The sequence below is a fragment of the Gambusia affinis genome, linkage group LG10 (genome assembly GCF_019740435.1).
Source record: "Gambusia affinis linkage group LG10, SWU_Gaff_1.0, whole genome shotgun sequence".
Lineage (NCBI taxonomy): Eukaryota > Metazoa > Chordata > Actinopteri > Cyprinodontiformes > Poeciliidae > Gambusia > Gambusia affinis.
The window spans coordinates 26,656,510-26,672,321 of record NC_057877.1 but is presented as its reverse complement, the minus strand read 5'-3'; the positions used below and the strand labels follow the sequence as shown (position 1 = coordinate 26,672,321).

The following is a 15,812-nucleotide window of genomic DNA, read 5'->3' as shown; positions in this document are numbered from 1 at the left end:
TTGATAACGGTGTGATAAGTTATCTCATCTTTAGTTCCAGCTCTGCAACGGTTCCCTTTGTGACTCCTGAATGTCATTCAGATCTTCAACTTAACACATTCAGCTCAATTTCAGAGCAGGGGAATTGATCAGCGAGTCATAAAAGTAATCAATGTTATTAATAAAAGGATTATTTGAACATGTTTAGGACTGTAATTGAAAATGATGGGACAGTGCAGGCTGAGTCTCTTTCCTCTGCTTTTGAAGCTCTTCCTGTTTCCCCTCTAATCTTGTTGCTAGGTCCATTAATCTTGCTGCATTTAACACGTGCAACTGCTAAGTCAGCACTTACAGGGTGCACGTGTGGTTTGCAGTGGTTTTGCCATAAACACAAAAATGCACGCTACACACGCACCACATAATCATTTATGTATGAGATTTCTAGGGCTCATTAATTCAATGCAAGTGGTCCTTTTTGTTTTGGAGAACGTTTAATCTCATGTAAATATTCTTGTGTGAAGCATTACCTTTCTCCTTTTTCCTAAAAGTAAGAAAAGTTCAGTTTTGTTTGTTGTAGCAGGTCACAACATGGGACTGAAAAAACTATTTTACACCTTAAAACGGTGTTTTCTTAGGGGACATGGAGGATTATTTCTTCCTTTTGCGTTATCTTGCAATTGCTTGGTTTCAGACACCCGAGCCGGATCAGGCGCAGAATTCAGATGGGGGTCAGGAAGTGGATCACAGCGAGTACGGTACTGCCCTAAATGGGCCGGTACAGACGCGGTATCTTGAAAAAATATGCATATATATATTTTTTTCCTCCAGGGGGTCTTTTTGTGGGTTCCGGTGTCCCTTATATGGCAGTAGGCTGACAGGAAATGGGGAGGGAGAGGGGGGAAGACATGCGCCAAATGTCGTCGGGTCCGGGAATCGAACCCGCGACGGCCACGTCAAGGACTGAAGGCCTCCAAACGTGGATCGCGCTATCCACTACGCCACCACAGCATGCCCAATATGCATATATTTAGGATACGATATTCTCTCTGTGTAAAAAAAGACTTCAGATAATGTTGAAGATTTCCCCGGCGCAGAGACAATCGACATAAATAACTATCTGGAGCTCCTCATACAATATATGAAAGAAAGCTGTCAAAAGCATGGAGAATACAATCTTTTAGTTTCAGGTTGGGTCAAACATTTTGGATCGACTTGTTTCTGCAGGGTGAGTAGTGAGTTGTGCTTTTTTAAGGAATTAATCTACGATAACGATGCTATCGCTAACTACAAGCTAACCCATGTTATTTCTATGTGCCTGGATCTCCTGGTACATAATGTATGTAACTTCTGTAGTTGTGTGTTAATGTTGAGTCATTCTGCATTTCTACAATGTAGGTCAAACATTCTCAGCGATCTACAGAAATCAAATCAAAAACAATTTAAAAACAATTTAAACGATGCGATCGCAAACTCTGGCATTGGTAGTTTCCTCACCTCCGGTTTTTAGGCGTAAATTGTTGATCCACTTTTCCCGCCTTTTTTCAGTAAGTTTTTTTTAAAAATTAACCAATAAAGTCAGTTTTGATTGTGTCGTTTTTGGGTTGGTGGTCTGAATGGATCACAAATGTGCGGCTCCTTCTCCGCCTTACACAAACAGACGTAAACATGCAGTGAATAAATCGTGATAAAATCTGTTTTTTTACATTTTAAATTGACATTTGTGACTGTATGCAAAATAGACCAGGGTGTATTGGATAATTGCGAGGGAACACAAAAGTTTTTGCGAGAGAACGCAAAAGAAAAATGTTTCCCCATGTCCCCTAGGGGCCTCCGTATTATCTGCTCCACTTTATGTAAACAGAGAATTAAATGTGTACTTTTAATGAGTTTTCATTGTCATTTAGAAGTTTAGTGTTGCATTATTATCATGCTCACTGGCACGGCGGCATATTTTTAAAGGTTGCTATTTGTCTGAAGTACAAGTTAATGCATTAATTATCTTTCCTGTCTGTCATTTGCCATTTATGTACTCCCACAACAAGGATGAGAGACGCTGAAAATATGAAACAGGAGAAAGAAGCATCTGTGGAATTTTAATCATTTCAGGAACCATGTTTCACAGAGTTTTATATTTTTATTCCTGTTTCTGGTTTGTATAAATTTGTAATAAAGTTTGATAAAAGCTTCTTTATCTACTGGGATTTTCTTAGTGTATTCAGTCATTTACAGCACCAGTCAGGATTTGTACATACATGCTCAGCCAATGAAGATCAGCCTAATGAATCCTGAGGGAGCAGATTTTTGCTTTAACTAAGTGACAGTAGATGACAGGATGGGCAAGGGTGACTCATTAAAATATTTTCATTTCACTGTTGTCACTTGTTCCCTTCTGACCTTATAAACCAGTTTGTATCACATTACAGTAATGCAATTTCTCCTTTTAGTCAGGAAATAGATGATTTAGAGGACAAGTAAACACAAATAGTGTTAAAATAGAGATTTAGTTGCATCTCTTCTGGTTTCAGCTCACTCACCGGATTATTAAAATTTATTACTGAGCTGCTGTGAAAGTACCGCCGTGTTTTGTTTTCTGTTTTATCTGATAAATTTATAAATAATAACCTCCAAGAACTTGAGTTTGTAAATGTTTATAAAACACAATAGAAGAAATTAAAAACATTTAAATAGCTTGAAAATATTACACTGATAATCTATTGTATTTGTTTCACTTACTGACTTAAATTAAATTGTCAGTAATGTTCTAATTTATTGAAAATATTGTCTCTTTTTGTGTCTTATTATGCAAAAATAAGAAAATATCTTATTGTAATATAACGAAAGATTTCTTCAAGAAAATATCTAATTATTTACGAATAATTGAACCACAGAACTTTGTTCTTAGTTTCCATACGTTAGGGGTTTTTTTTGGCTCTGTGTTAATAAAGAACATAAATTTATAGCGTAATAATAAATCCTCTTGCTATGTAAATTCTTAGATTAAGTTATTTTTCAGGGTTTAGAGAAATTTTAAATATTTTAAGTGGTTTCTTAATTTTTTCCAGACCTGTATTTGTACTGGCATACATGCTTCTTTTGATTCTGGATAAATTACAAGTTAAATTTAGACCAAAGTTGCCTAAGGGGTTGTATATATTTAGAGTTTAAATCATCTAAATCATTAAATTCAGCAAAATGTGATAAAAAATGTATCAATTGAACTTTTTAGAGATTCTGAGACATTTAAAAATAGTAAAACTATACCAGTCCCAGTCTGATGTTTGGTTTAAATGACAGTTTGATGGGCAATAATTAAAACACTAAAGGTCATTAGCACAAATCATTAAGCATTACACATCGTCAACTTCCTAAAAATAACAGAATAAACCATTTTATGCCAAGAGATTTTGTTTCGCCTGAATATTTTTTGGTATTTTTTCTTTTTGGAGAATTTTCTTTCTCCAGTGAACTTGCTCTCAACACCCAGCTAGAGTTTCAGCAGCTTATTTCGCTTACAAACTTTTAAATGCGGAGCCGTTTGAAGAAGTGCTAAGCTAGCAGGTTTGCTCCATTTTAATGCAGCTTGTTGATTCAATGCCGCTTCAGTTAGTCACCAATGCAGAACATTAAGAGATTCCTCGAGGATCAGATTGAGACATTTAGAAATATTTATAGTGGGAATTTAAAATATTTCAAAGCATTTTTCTGTTACTAATCTTTGTTAGCAGTAGCTACAGAAAATCTTAGCCGTATATGAGATTTAATGCTAATCTAAGGCAGGATTAACATTTGAGGTCCTGTTTGAACTATAAATGTTTTTGCAGGCTTTCTTCACCCAGGTGCTCTGCAGATTTGTAAATCAGATTGACTTAATTTCTACTTTCAAAGGAGCTGTTGGCGGATCTCGGCTGGGCAAGCAGAGGAAGAGGAAGAGGGGAGGCAGAGGACGGAGGGAGCGCCCTGACAGATGGAAGCGGTGGGGACCATTGTGATGATGAGGATGGCTGTGGAGCATCTGGTGAAGAGAGCGGTGAGTCACATGTGCAGACAAACATACAGAAGAGAGGAATAAACAATGGCAAACACACACCCACACAGGAACACGCAGACGTGGTGCAAATACATTTCCTGTTCATGCACCACTCAAACACAGTCTATTCACATATACTTACCTAATTAGCTCATTAATACACAGACATATGGTTCATTGGCCTGTAGATTTGAATATGCTGCAGCCTTTACATATTTTGTAAATGCTCAGAGAGTTAGATTCGCTCCCGCTCCTTCACTTCCTCCATCTCGCTTTCTGCAGTTTATTTCTGTATGAGTTTGGGTAAATGATGAACGAACAACCAGGTCGCCCCAGCGACACAAATGTAAAAATAAACAGTGATTATTCATTTTCTTTTGGTTTATTCATGGTGTGTGAGCATATACATAAAACATGGATGTCATAGGGAGATCTGGAGATCCAGGGAACCCCTCTGAGCTTTGATGCAATTCCACAAAGGCAGCGCAGCTAAAATCCTGGAATAATTTAAATTGTGGATGAGAAAATTATGCTCTGTATCAATGCTCAAATGTAATTTTTCACTTCTTGAACCCATATTCACATTAAAAATGAAACTGAGAGCAGAGCAGATTCAGAGTTTGCATTGGACTAATCAATGAAGTCAACTTATTATTGATTAATTCAGCTTTTTGAAGGTATGAATTAAAGAAACTTGGCTATTCAGTGCAGGTGGTGTAGCAGTAAGTGATGCCAGCTGAATTATTCCAGATCCTGGATCCGTTCAGGATCCTGTGGGTGATGAAGCAGAGGTTAAATTTAGAGAAGTCAGGGAAAGAGACTGAATTGGGTCCAAAATAATAACACTTCTGAAGACGGCATTCAAAAGCTAAATCCTGCAGAGTTTTTACATTCTCCTGAACAGAAACTGTAACCATTTCTCCACAGTGATTGATATTTTTGAATAATATTGTCCAATAATTATGTGCTGTGGTTTTTATAGGGATGCCACAGCAGAAATTGATTATCTGGGAGTTTTTATATACCTATCTTTTACTTTTACTTTTACTTTTCATGCTGGCAAATATTTTGGTAGGTAAGAAACTGAGTGGAAACTCTGCAAATGAGATGTATAAAGTCAGTGGAGAGGACACTAAAGAAATGCTGTCCTGTTTGTTATGAATAAAACTCAAATTAAGTGAGTAAAATAGAAATAGAACTAACACAAAAGTTCAAAACCAAAGCCATAAAAAAGGCATGGCAAACAATGGAAAATTCTAGATTTCCCAGCTTTAGAAATTAGATAATCAGAATGTTGTTAATTAAAAATTGCTGCAATTTTAATAACCCTTCAGAGAAATCAAGAAGAAACATTTTCAGGAAAGCAAATTCAAAGTTTGGGCGTTCCGATCTGCTGTGCAGCAAAGTCAGGAGACATAAAGTGCATCGCTCTGGAGTTTAGAGGGGCCACATAAAAAGCTACGGTGGGCCAGATTTGGCCCTCGGGCCTCGAGTTTGACACATACGCCCTAACAGCTTGCAAAAAGAGCACGACTTTCACTTCCAGGAATATAAAAGTGAAAGTTTCGTCATGGTACAAGAACTTCTGCAATTACTAAATGTAGTTAAATGAAAGGGTAGATTTTCTACTAATTTGCTGGATAACAGCCTCCTGAGCATCTGGACAGAGGTGAAGTCACAGTTAATTGTGCGGAAACCAACGGTATTGTAGAGGACCGCACTGGGTTAACGTGGTGAATTTCTCTCTGTCCGACGCATGCTTCAACAAACTCCAGGTCGCTTCAAGTTATTGCAATCATCCATTTATTCCAACTTTAACAGCAATATTTGAGACTTTACAAGTAGCTACTGACACATACTGACCAGGCTAAACCAAACAATGGCGCCAACAATAAGCGACATTATAGCATGGTCAACAGAAATTATGACAACCACCGTCACACCCGCTTCCTCATACATACTAAACCAGCGCGCCAATTCTGCTCCATTCATACCTAAGTGACAGTCACGCCCACCTTGACACACCCACCACCGAAGTGTCAACACCTTGTGCTCCTGCCACATCCGTAATTGCTTATTTTGACCATATGGCTCTTACATTCCGGCCCCTAATTATTACAAAAATAATTATCTGAAGTGTCAACACTGTAAGAGACAAACCTAAGAAACAATTATAAATTGCTCCGTATCAAATTTATTTTAATCTATCATTTAGAATAAGCAATCAACTAGAGAAAAGGAAATCACTGATAAACAAAAAGGAGAGAAAAGTTCGTTAAATGTTCATGCCGTTGCTGCCTCCTGAAGCAGGCACAACTTGGTAATAGGTCTTTCCAGGAAGCTTGTCTTTGTCTTGATGCGAACTGTTCGCACAAGTCCTCTTTTATCTGGAACAATGTTCACAACTCTACCCATTAACCATGAGTTGCGTGGAGCAGAGTCGTCCACGATAAGGACGACATCTCCTGGCAAAAAGTTCCGTCTTGTTCTTTGCCACTTCTGCCGTTCTTGTAGTTGAGGCAAGTATTCCTTTAACCAACGCTTCCAGAAGAGATCCGCCATATATTGCACCTGTCTCCATCTTCGTCGAGCGTAGACATCATTCTTGGAAAACACTCCTGGTGGCAATAAAGGTGTGGTCTTTAAGAGAAGAAGATGATTTGGAGTTAGTGCTTCCAGGTCATGGGCATCAGTAGAGGCTTTGGTTATAGGTCGACTATTGATGATAGCCTCAACTTCGCAGAAAACTGTTTGAAGACTTTCTTCATCAAGACTCTGTGTTCTCAAAACAGAATTTAACACTTTTCGAACAGACTTAATAAGACTTTCCCATGCACCTCCATGGTGTGAGCCAGTAGGGGGATTGAAAGACCATTTTATTCCTTTCTGAAGAAGAGTGTTATTAATTAGAGTTTGGTTCCATTTTTCAATTTCTTTTCTTAGTTCGCGTTCAGCTCCTACAAAGTTGGTTCCATTGTCAGAACGTAGCTCCAGGACTTGGCCACGTCTAGCAATAAATCTTCTGAGACCATTGATGAAGGAATCAGTATCCAGTGATGACAACATTTCAAGGTGAATTGCTCTTATAGCCATGCAGGTAAAGATGACTCCATATCCTTTCAACAAGCTCCTTCCACGCTTAACTTCAAAGGGACCAAAACAATCCACACCCACACAAGTGAATGGGGGTTTGTCTGGATACACTCGTTCCTGTGGAAGGTCTGCCATCCTTTGGCTTCCTGGTACAGCATGGAGTCGTCGACAAATCATGCACTTTGATAGAGTCTTCCTGATTGCAACGCTGGCACCTGGAATCCAATACTTTTGACGCAGTTCAGCAAGCATATGATTACGTCCACCATGGCCTGTCTGATGATGTATATGGCGCAGTAAAATTTCTGAGATGTGAAGGTCTTTAGCCAATATGACTGGGTATTTAGCTTCAGCAGGCATAGCTGCTTTGCTTAGCCTTCCACCAACTCTTAGTACACCACCTTCAAGAACAGGATCAAGCTTATAGAGCTGGCTTGTTTTCTTCACACCTTCATGTTTCTGTAAACTTGTCATTTCCTCTGGATATCGCTTTCTTTGACAATAGCAAATGATGGCACTCTCAGCTTTCTCAAACTCCTCCACAGATAAGGCTCCTAATGCCACATTTTTCTTGCACACATTCATTTCTTTCTCCAATCTTTCTTGAAATTTAAACTCATCAAGTTTAGAATCTGCAAGATCCAACTTCAGCTGTGCTCTCTTTTGAGCCAGTTTGAACAACAATTGTTTAAACCTGAGTAGCCACCCAACCATTGTTTTCAATTTATCCCAAGAAGAAAATGAATGAATGAAGTCCATAATCGGATCCACTTGTTCATTGGTGCATGTCGCATTAACAGAAACCAATGTCTTGACCTCTGGATCTTCTGGATCCTCCAGAGCAAAATGACTTATGTCCTCAGGATTTACAGGCCATTTCCATTCAGGGTCCTGAAGAAACTTTGGTCCTAACACCCAGGTGTTAGCCTTCAAGAGAGACTTAGCACTTGTTCCTCTGGATGCCAAATCTGCTGGATTAATACTGGTAGCAACGTACCTCCACTGTGAGGGATTTGACAAATTGAGTATCTCTCCAACTCGGTTTGTCACAAAAGTCTTAAATCTCAATCTTTCATTCTTGATGTACTTCAAAACTGAAGTACTATCAGTCCAAAATACTGAATCTTGTAATTCCATTCTTAACTCCTTCTTCAATAGCTTATCCATGCGGCTGGCAACCACTGCAGCAGTCAACTCCATGCGAGGGATGGTGATGGGTTTCAGTGGAGCTACCCGGGCTTTACCCATTACAAATGCACAATGCACTTGTCCATCAGCATTACACTGCAACAGGTAGCTCGCTGTTCCATATCCATTCTCGCTTGCATCACTGAAATGATGTAGCTGCGAACTTGTGGCTTGTCCAAAATCTTGTGGTTTCAGACATCTGTTAACTCCAAACCGTTCAAGCCGATGAAGTCCTTCCAGCCAGTCTTTCCACTTCTGGACCATATCATGTGGTAAAGGATCATCCCAGCCAACGTGTCTTCTGCTTAGATCTTGTAGAATCCCCTTTGCGACTAAGACAACTGGTGCCAGAAATCCAAGAGGATCGTAGATGGAACTTATAATGGACAAGACTCCTCGTCTTGTCAGAGGTCTATCTTTGAGAATGATCTTGAATTTCAGCAGGTCTGATTGTACACACCACTGTATTCCCAACACACGCTCCACAGGTAGATCATCATTATCCATATCCAGGTTCTTAACATCAATTGATCTTTCATGCTGTGGTATTGCAGCAAGAACACTGCGTCGGTTACTTATCCATTTGAGAAGTTGAAATCCGCCTTTCTTGCACAAAGCACGGAGTTCTTGATATAATGAGACAGCTTCCTCTTCTGTGCTCACAGAGACCAAACAGTCATCCACATAAAAGTTGTGAAGCACCGCATCTATGACATTTGGTGTAAACAGCTGCTGATTGTCCTCTGCACATCTTCTTAGTGCAAAACATGCACAGTTTGGAGATGATGTAGCTCCAAAAAGATGTGCAACCATTCGGTACTCCACCAGATGCTGATCATATTCTCCATTTGGCCACCAGAGAAATCTCAGCAGATCAGAGTCAGATGGTGGGACTCGGACCTGGTGAAACATGGCCTCAATATCCGCTGTGATAACAACAGGTTCCTTTCTGAATCTAGTGATGACACCAACCAATGAACTGGTGAGGTTTGGGCCTTGTAAGAGTTGAGTGTTTAAAGATTTTCCTCCAAATGCTACACCACAGTCAAACACGACTCTTATCTTTTTCTTGTGAGGGTGATATACTCCATGGTGTGGTATATACCAAACCCTCCCATCACACCGTTCAAGATTTTCAACTGAGACCTTTTCAGCATAGCCCTTGGAAATTATATCATTCATGAAGTTAGTATAATCAGAAAGAAATTGATGGTTTTTGGTAAACTTCCTTCTGAGATTCAAAACACGCTGTTCAGCCAATTTCCTATTGTTGGGCATTTTCAGATCTTTGTGTCTCAGAGGTAAAGCAATGGTGTAATGTCCCTCTTCCAGCTTAATTGACTCTGTAACTAGCTCCATGAACTGATTATCTTCTCTGGACCATCCAGGTTGTTCATCTCGAGAACATTCAGGAAAATCAACCTTCAGTTGTTGTTGCCATAAATTCTCAAGTCTTGACACAGAAATCCTGTTAACAGTAACCGTTGATTGTAGCTCTCTTGTGTCGACATCACAGTCTCCTCTGAGAGGTCCATTCACTGTCCACCCAAGAATTGTTCTAACTGCGTAGGGGCCTCCATTTTGACTTCGAATGACATCCCATGGCTCCAGTGCAGTAGGCACATTGGTCCCAATAAGTAAATCAACTCCTGAATTGATTTCAGTTATCCTCAAATTTTTCAGATGTGGCCATCTTTCAATATCTTCTTGATGAGGGATGTTGCTGTTATGAACTGGCATGCTTCTCTGTGTGAATAGGTCAGGTAATTCACAAAAGATGTCTTCATTCAACCCAGCAATTTCCAAATCTGACACAATGTTGCTTCCAACCACCCTTTCTTGACCCATTGTCCGTAAAAGGATGCTTGTATGTCTCCCAGTGACATATAATCTGTTCATCAGTTCTTCAGTGCAGAATGAGGCAGAGCTTCCAGGATCTAAAAACGCATATGTTATTATTGTCTTCTGGCTCTTTGTAGACTTCACTCTAACTGGTAAAATAGAGAGAGTACAGCCATGCTCACCGGCCCCAGTTAGACCACTGGATTGAGCAGAGATGGAGGCACTTCCACTTGTTGTCTCCACTTCCTTCTTCTTATGGACTGGACCAATTTCCTTTTCTTTGGAGAAGACATGAAGCATTGTGGGATGTCTTAAACTACACACTTTACAGTGATGTCGCCTTTTACAGTCCTTGCTGATGTGCCCAGTGCATAAACAGCCAAAACACACCCCATTTTCTTTCAGAAATGTCAACTTCTCCCCATGTGTCCTCTTTTCCAGTAGAGGGCATGTGTCCAAAGAATGTCCAGCTCCACAAAATAAACAACTCTTTATAACAGCTGTCTCTTGTCCCTTCTTTACTTCAAAGTCAGCTTTCTTCTGCATTTCTCCAACAATAGTAGCAAAACTACTTCCTTTCATCTTTAATCGCTGCTGTGATTTATAGATTCCTGCATCCTTTTTTGGTCTAGATAAAGAATCTTGAATATCACCAAAAAGTGGATCACTAGCGATCTTCACTTGCCTTTCTACAAATCGAACAATGTCACTGAAAGTTACTCTTCTTTTGAACTTCTCTTGCAAATCACACACCTCATTTCTCCATCTGTCCCGCAGTTTAAAGGGCAGTTTTTTGATGATTGCTTGCATGTTGGCAGGAACATCCAACTCATGCATACAGCCATTGTTTTCCATCACATTACAGCATTCTCTGAGCAGAAAGCTGAATGCTTGTAAAGCCTTTACATCTTCTGTTTGCAAAGCTGGCCATGACAAAACTTTATTCATATATGCAGCAATTACTTTCAACGAACAACCAAAATGTTCTTGAAGTAGAGATTTAGCTTTAGCATATCCAGAATCACTAGGCATATGAACACAGCTTCTCACTAAGTCATGAGGCTGGCCTCTAGTGTACTGCTCCAAGAAGTATAAGCAATCTTTGGCACTATGCGCCTTTGATTCAATACTGTGTTCAAAAGCTGTCATGAATGTCTTAAATTGGAGTGGATCTCCATCAAATATTGGTATGTCTCGTTTTGGCAGAAAAAATAAAGATTGTTGATTTACAAGCAAGTTTGTAATTTCATTTTGCCTTTCCAATACACTTAACAGTTGTTTATTTTCATCAACTGATAATGAATCTTTATGACGTGATGGTTGTAGCTGATCTTGATGTAACATTCGGTCTGTTGGAACTTCAACTTGTGTTGTTTTTATCTTCACCTGGTCAGTTAATGTGTCTGTATTTTCTTTAACTCTTGTGTCTTTAGGTCTTGCACCCAAATAAGAATAGGACTGAAAGGTTGGAGCTTTATCATAACAATCAGTTCCCGCTGCTGTAGGTACAAATGTATCTGCATCAACATTCAGCATTTGAGATCTTTTATTTTCATGTTCAAAATATGAATTCATGCCATCAGATTGAATCTGTGCAGCACTAGTCACTGTAGAACAGACAGAGCCCTGAAACACTTTAACTTTAGCCATTGATGCTGCAATTTCAATCTCCAAATCCAGTTCTTCTTTCTTTTTCCTTAGCTGTTCCTCCTGCTCCTCTAAAGCATGTTTTTGCTTCAACAGCTTATGTCGTGCCTTTAATGCAGCCATATCTGCTTCTGCTTTAACAAGAGCTGAAGATGTAGAAGACACAGAAGACTTAATTCTTGATGACCGACTTCTTCTAGACCTTCTGCTGTCCACATTAGAAACACTGTCACTTGGCTTAACATCATCCTCAACACCAGCATTTTCATCACACTCTATATTCTGAGAAACTAAAGGTGCATTAAGCTCTTTATTCACACTGGACAATTGAGCCTGATGTAATTCAGCTTCTTCACTCATTTGAGCTGCATTGTTGACTTGTTCAGCACCTGAAAGCCATTTCTCAACTTCTTGTATAAATTCAGAATTATATTTACACAAACTTAAAAACCAAGTGTTTTGTCTTTCTTGTTCTTCGGCAGGAAACAGTGGAATAACAGACTCATGTAACTGATTTGCATCCTCCAGCAACAGTTTAAAATCATCACAGTGAGACTGAACACTCTCATGATTTGCTTCATTTTTCATAAGCTCTTTAATAATGTTTATTTCTCCTTTAATTTTATGAACCCTTGCTTTGAGATCCTTTTGAAGCTTCTCAATTTTATTCTGTAGTGCTTTAACAGTTAATTTTGATCGTCTTTTTTCATCTTTACCGCTTACAACGGAACTTGACTTTGATCCAGTTAACTCCATTTCCAGATATTTGTCTTAACAATTCCTCCTCAAACAATCGACTCAATACGTGTGTGTTTGTCCATACCTCAGTTCCAGCGGACTTGATTGAGCTGCGGTGAAGGAATCATTCAATTAATTGATTGATGACGCTGCGCTGCGTGCGCCATTACCGCTTCCAAACTGTTCCAAGCAGAAGCGAAGAATCCAGACTTGTCCTTCAACGAGTCACTCATTCCATTGTCTTTCTGTTGACGATAATTGTGCGGAAACCAACGGTATTGTAGAGGACCGCACTGGGTTAACGTGGTGAATTTCTCTCTGTCCGACGCATGCTTCAACAAACTCCAGGTCGCTTCAAGTTATTGCAATCATCCATTTATTCCAACTTTAACAGCAATATTTGAGACTTTACAAGTAGCTACTGACACATACTGACCAGGCTAAACCAAACAATGGCGCCAACAATAAGCGACATTATAGCATGGTCAACAGAAATTATGACAACCACCGTCACACCCGCTTCCTCATACATACTAAACCAGCGCGCCAATTCTGCTCCATTCATACCTAAGTGACAGTCACGCCCACCTTGACACACCCACCACCGAAGTGTCAACACCTTGTGCTCCTGCCACATCCGTAATTGCTTATTTTGACCATATGGCTCTTACAACAGTGGTTTGGAGAAAACCTTTCATGTCGCTTCATTATCCTAATAGCATCACTTGTTTATGTTTTCTGCGTTTTTGGCACAACTGAATAGAACAGAAGTTTGATGGTCTGGGATCAAATGCTGTTTTCTGCTGCACCACCTAATTACCTGTGACCAGAGGCCTTGTCTTGCTCGTTGTTACGACAACCTGGCGGTGCCCTTTCTGCCCCCTGAGGCAGCGTGTAACCGGGTTAAAGGTCACCGATGCATTCATCATTCCTGCGATGTCCTTGTCGTTCCTGAACGAGGAGTAAACCTCGACTGAAGCTCACTGGTCCTGCATGGCTCTGCAGCGAGGGCCAGTGGTTTGCAGTTGCTGGGATGCGGACCGAAGCAAAGCAAGAGGACATTTTTTTAGTGAGCTGAGGAAAAAATTGCTGAAGGTTATGATAACTGAATGTGTTTTCAGATTGGGCCGGGTTTTATTTTCAACATTACTGTCTGTGCTGCCTTATTTACGTCTTAATAACATGCTTGAACTATGTGAGTTCATAATTTTGTGGTTTACCGTATTTCTGTGCCCATAAGGTGTTGACTTTCTGTGGATGTATTAAATAATCTAAATCATGGTTATTTTACTGCTTGGGTAAAAAAGTACTGCCTAAAATAGGATTAGGGTGGAGTTGCGCTTATTCTGTTATTAGCTATGACTAATATAATAAAACATAAAAATCTGTTGGCTTTTTACAGTTTTCGTGCTTAGTAAATGTTGCATTTAATTTATTTAAAAAGTTACGTTTTAGAGTTGAAACCAGATTCATTCAAGGCTTCATTGTCCAACAGATTTTAGATGCATTGCTATAATCACACAGTTCATGTTGCACATTGTGAAAATATGCTTTCATATGCGCATCAGGATAATTTCTCAGCTATTCTCTTTTACAATAAATTCAGTTTATTCACAACTCATTTGCGTTTAAATGCTTGTTTTCCGACTGTGTTTAACGGCTCTTAAAGTGAGGCATTTGTTGCTACATTTGTCAGAGACTCTCCACTGACCTTGTTGTGTCACATCTGTGGAAACTCATTCCTCTTGCTGAGATGGATCTGGTTCATTGGTTATTTGCAGGGGGAAATTGCTGCCGATGATTTACCGAGCTTGTGTCTGCATATTAGGATCACATCTCTTGAACTCTTGTCAGTTCTTGAAGACAGAATCACAGTAAAGAGTGACGGAGAGAAATTTCCTCTATTTCCTTGCTGGCTATTTGCATATAAACAAGCTCCTTATGCACTGAAAGTAAAGTGGTGACACGAGCTCCACTGGACCACACAAATCACACTGATAAGCATGAACATGTTGTTTATTTTATTCACTTGGGTAGTTTATGTTTTTGCAACACATTAAACCATAAGCTCCATGTTAATTTTAGAGAAAAAATGCCATGAAATGAATATACATATATATGTGCTCCTGGATTGTCTATTTAATGGAAATAATTTACATGCAAACTTAAAAAATTTAAAAATCTTAAAAACACAAACATCTATCTGTAAATCTGAATTGCCAAAATGTGAGGAGTTTTATTTTTCGAGTGAGGTAAAGCTCAGAAACAAAACTCTACCTGTAAAAGAAACAACAAAAATGAAACCCACAGATTGCTGATTGTGCGTTTGTGTCCAACTTTAGTTGTAATTGTATTTTTGTAGCGCTGAAACTGCAGTTTTTGAGTGTTATCCATTGTGTTTTATAGATTCTTGCCTTCACACCAGATTTGGATCACTCTACTACATCAAAAACCAGCAAGAAAATCAAAGTATCTTTGCAGGTTCTTGGCAAAATCTAATGGGGCACAGTGGACTACCAATTGTATGTAATTAAAAATGATACATCAAAGCTTTTTAAGCATGCATAGACCTGTGTTTTGAGGTTGTGGAGGTTTATTGCAATGGTAGCTTATTGAGGTATTGACAAAATTTTGAGGCCACAAAATCACTAAAACCTGCAAATACTTAAAACCTCCTGAAAAAAATCCTGTAAATACCTATTTTAACAGTTCATACCCCAAATATGTCTTAATATACATTACAGTTCACAGTGGAATCAATATATTGGCTAAAGTCTGCAGTTTTTTTTTTTTTTTTATTATTATGCTTCTCCTGCACTGGCTGCTTTTCAAACGCCAACCAATATTGTGTCAAGTAGCGTTGTGGGTTAATATCTCAGTTTCCAAAGCTGCATTTTCTTTCAAATATTTTAGATAAACTCTACAAAGAAATGTGTGAATAGAAGTTATTTTGCATAAAAAGTTTGGAGTTGCGTTCCAGAGAAAAATCTGTGAATAAATATGGCCACCAGGTGGCGTGAGTAAAGCTATACGCTGATATGTGTAAGGAAGAGAAGATGGCGGTTGGTCTTTTTCCACACTTATAAGAAGTGAGTGTTGGTTGATTATTTTTTCTTTTTCAAATTTCTCGTTTGAAGATGGTTACCAAGTAAGATTTCTGTAATTTAGTGAGTTTATTATCATTGTTTTCTTTAAACACACAATGGTGAACTTAAGTTGTACTTTTTTTTCCAAATTTCCCAAAATTTGAGATTTTTCTAATTTGAAATTAGGGAGCATGTCTTGGTAAATATTGTTT

At 38.9% G+C, this 15,812-nt stretch overlaps 1 protein-coding gene across 2 annotated transcripts in view; it reads left to right on the top strand.

The window, feature by feature from the left end:
- Nucleotides 1–15,812, top strand: part of LOC122838740 (glypican-5-like) — a 74,161-nt gene that overhangs the window by 35,945 nt on the left and 22,404 nt on the right. For both annotated transcript variants that reach the window (XM_044129655.1, XM_044129656.1), the window contains one exon: nt 3,865–4,006. In XM_044129655.1, the coding sequence (XP_043985590.1) occupies nt 3,865–4,006 (142 nt within the window). The remainder of the gene's footprint in view (nt 1–3,864; nt 4,007–15,812) is intronic.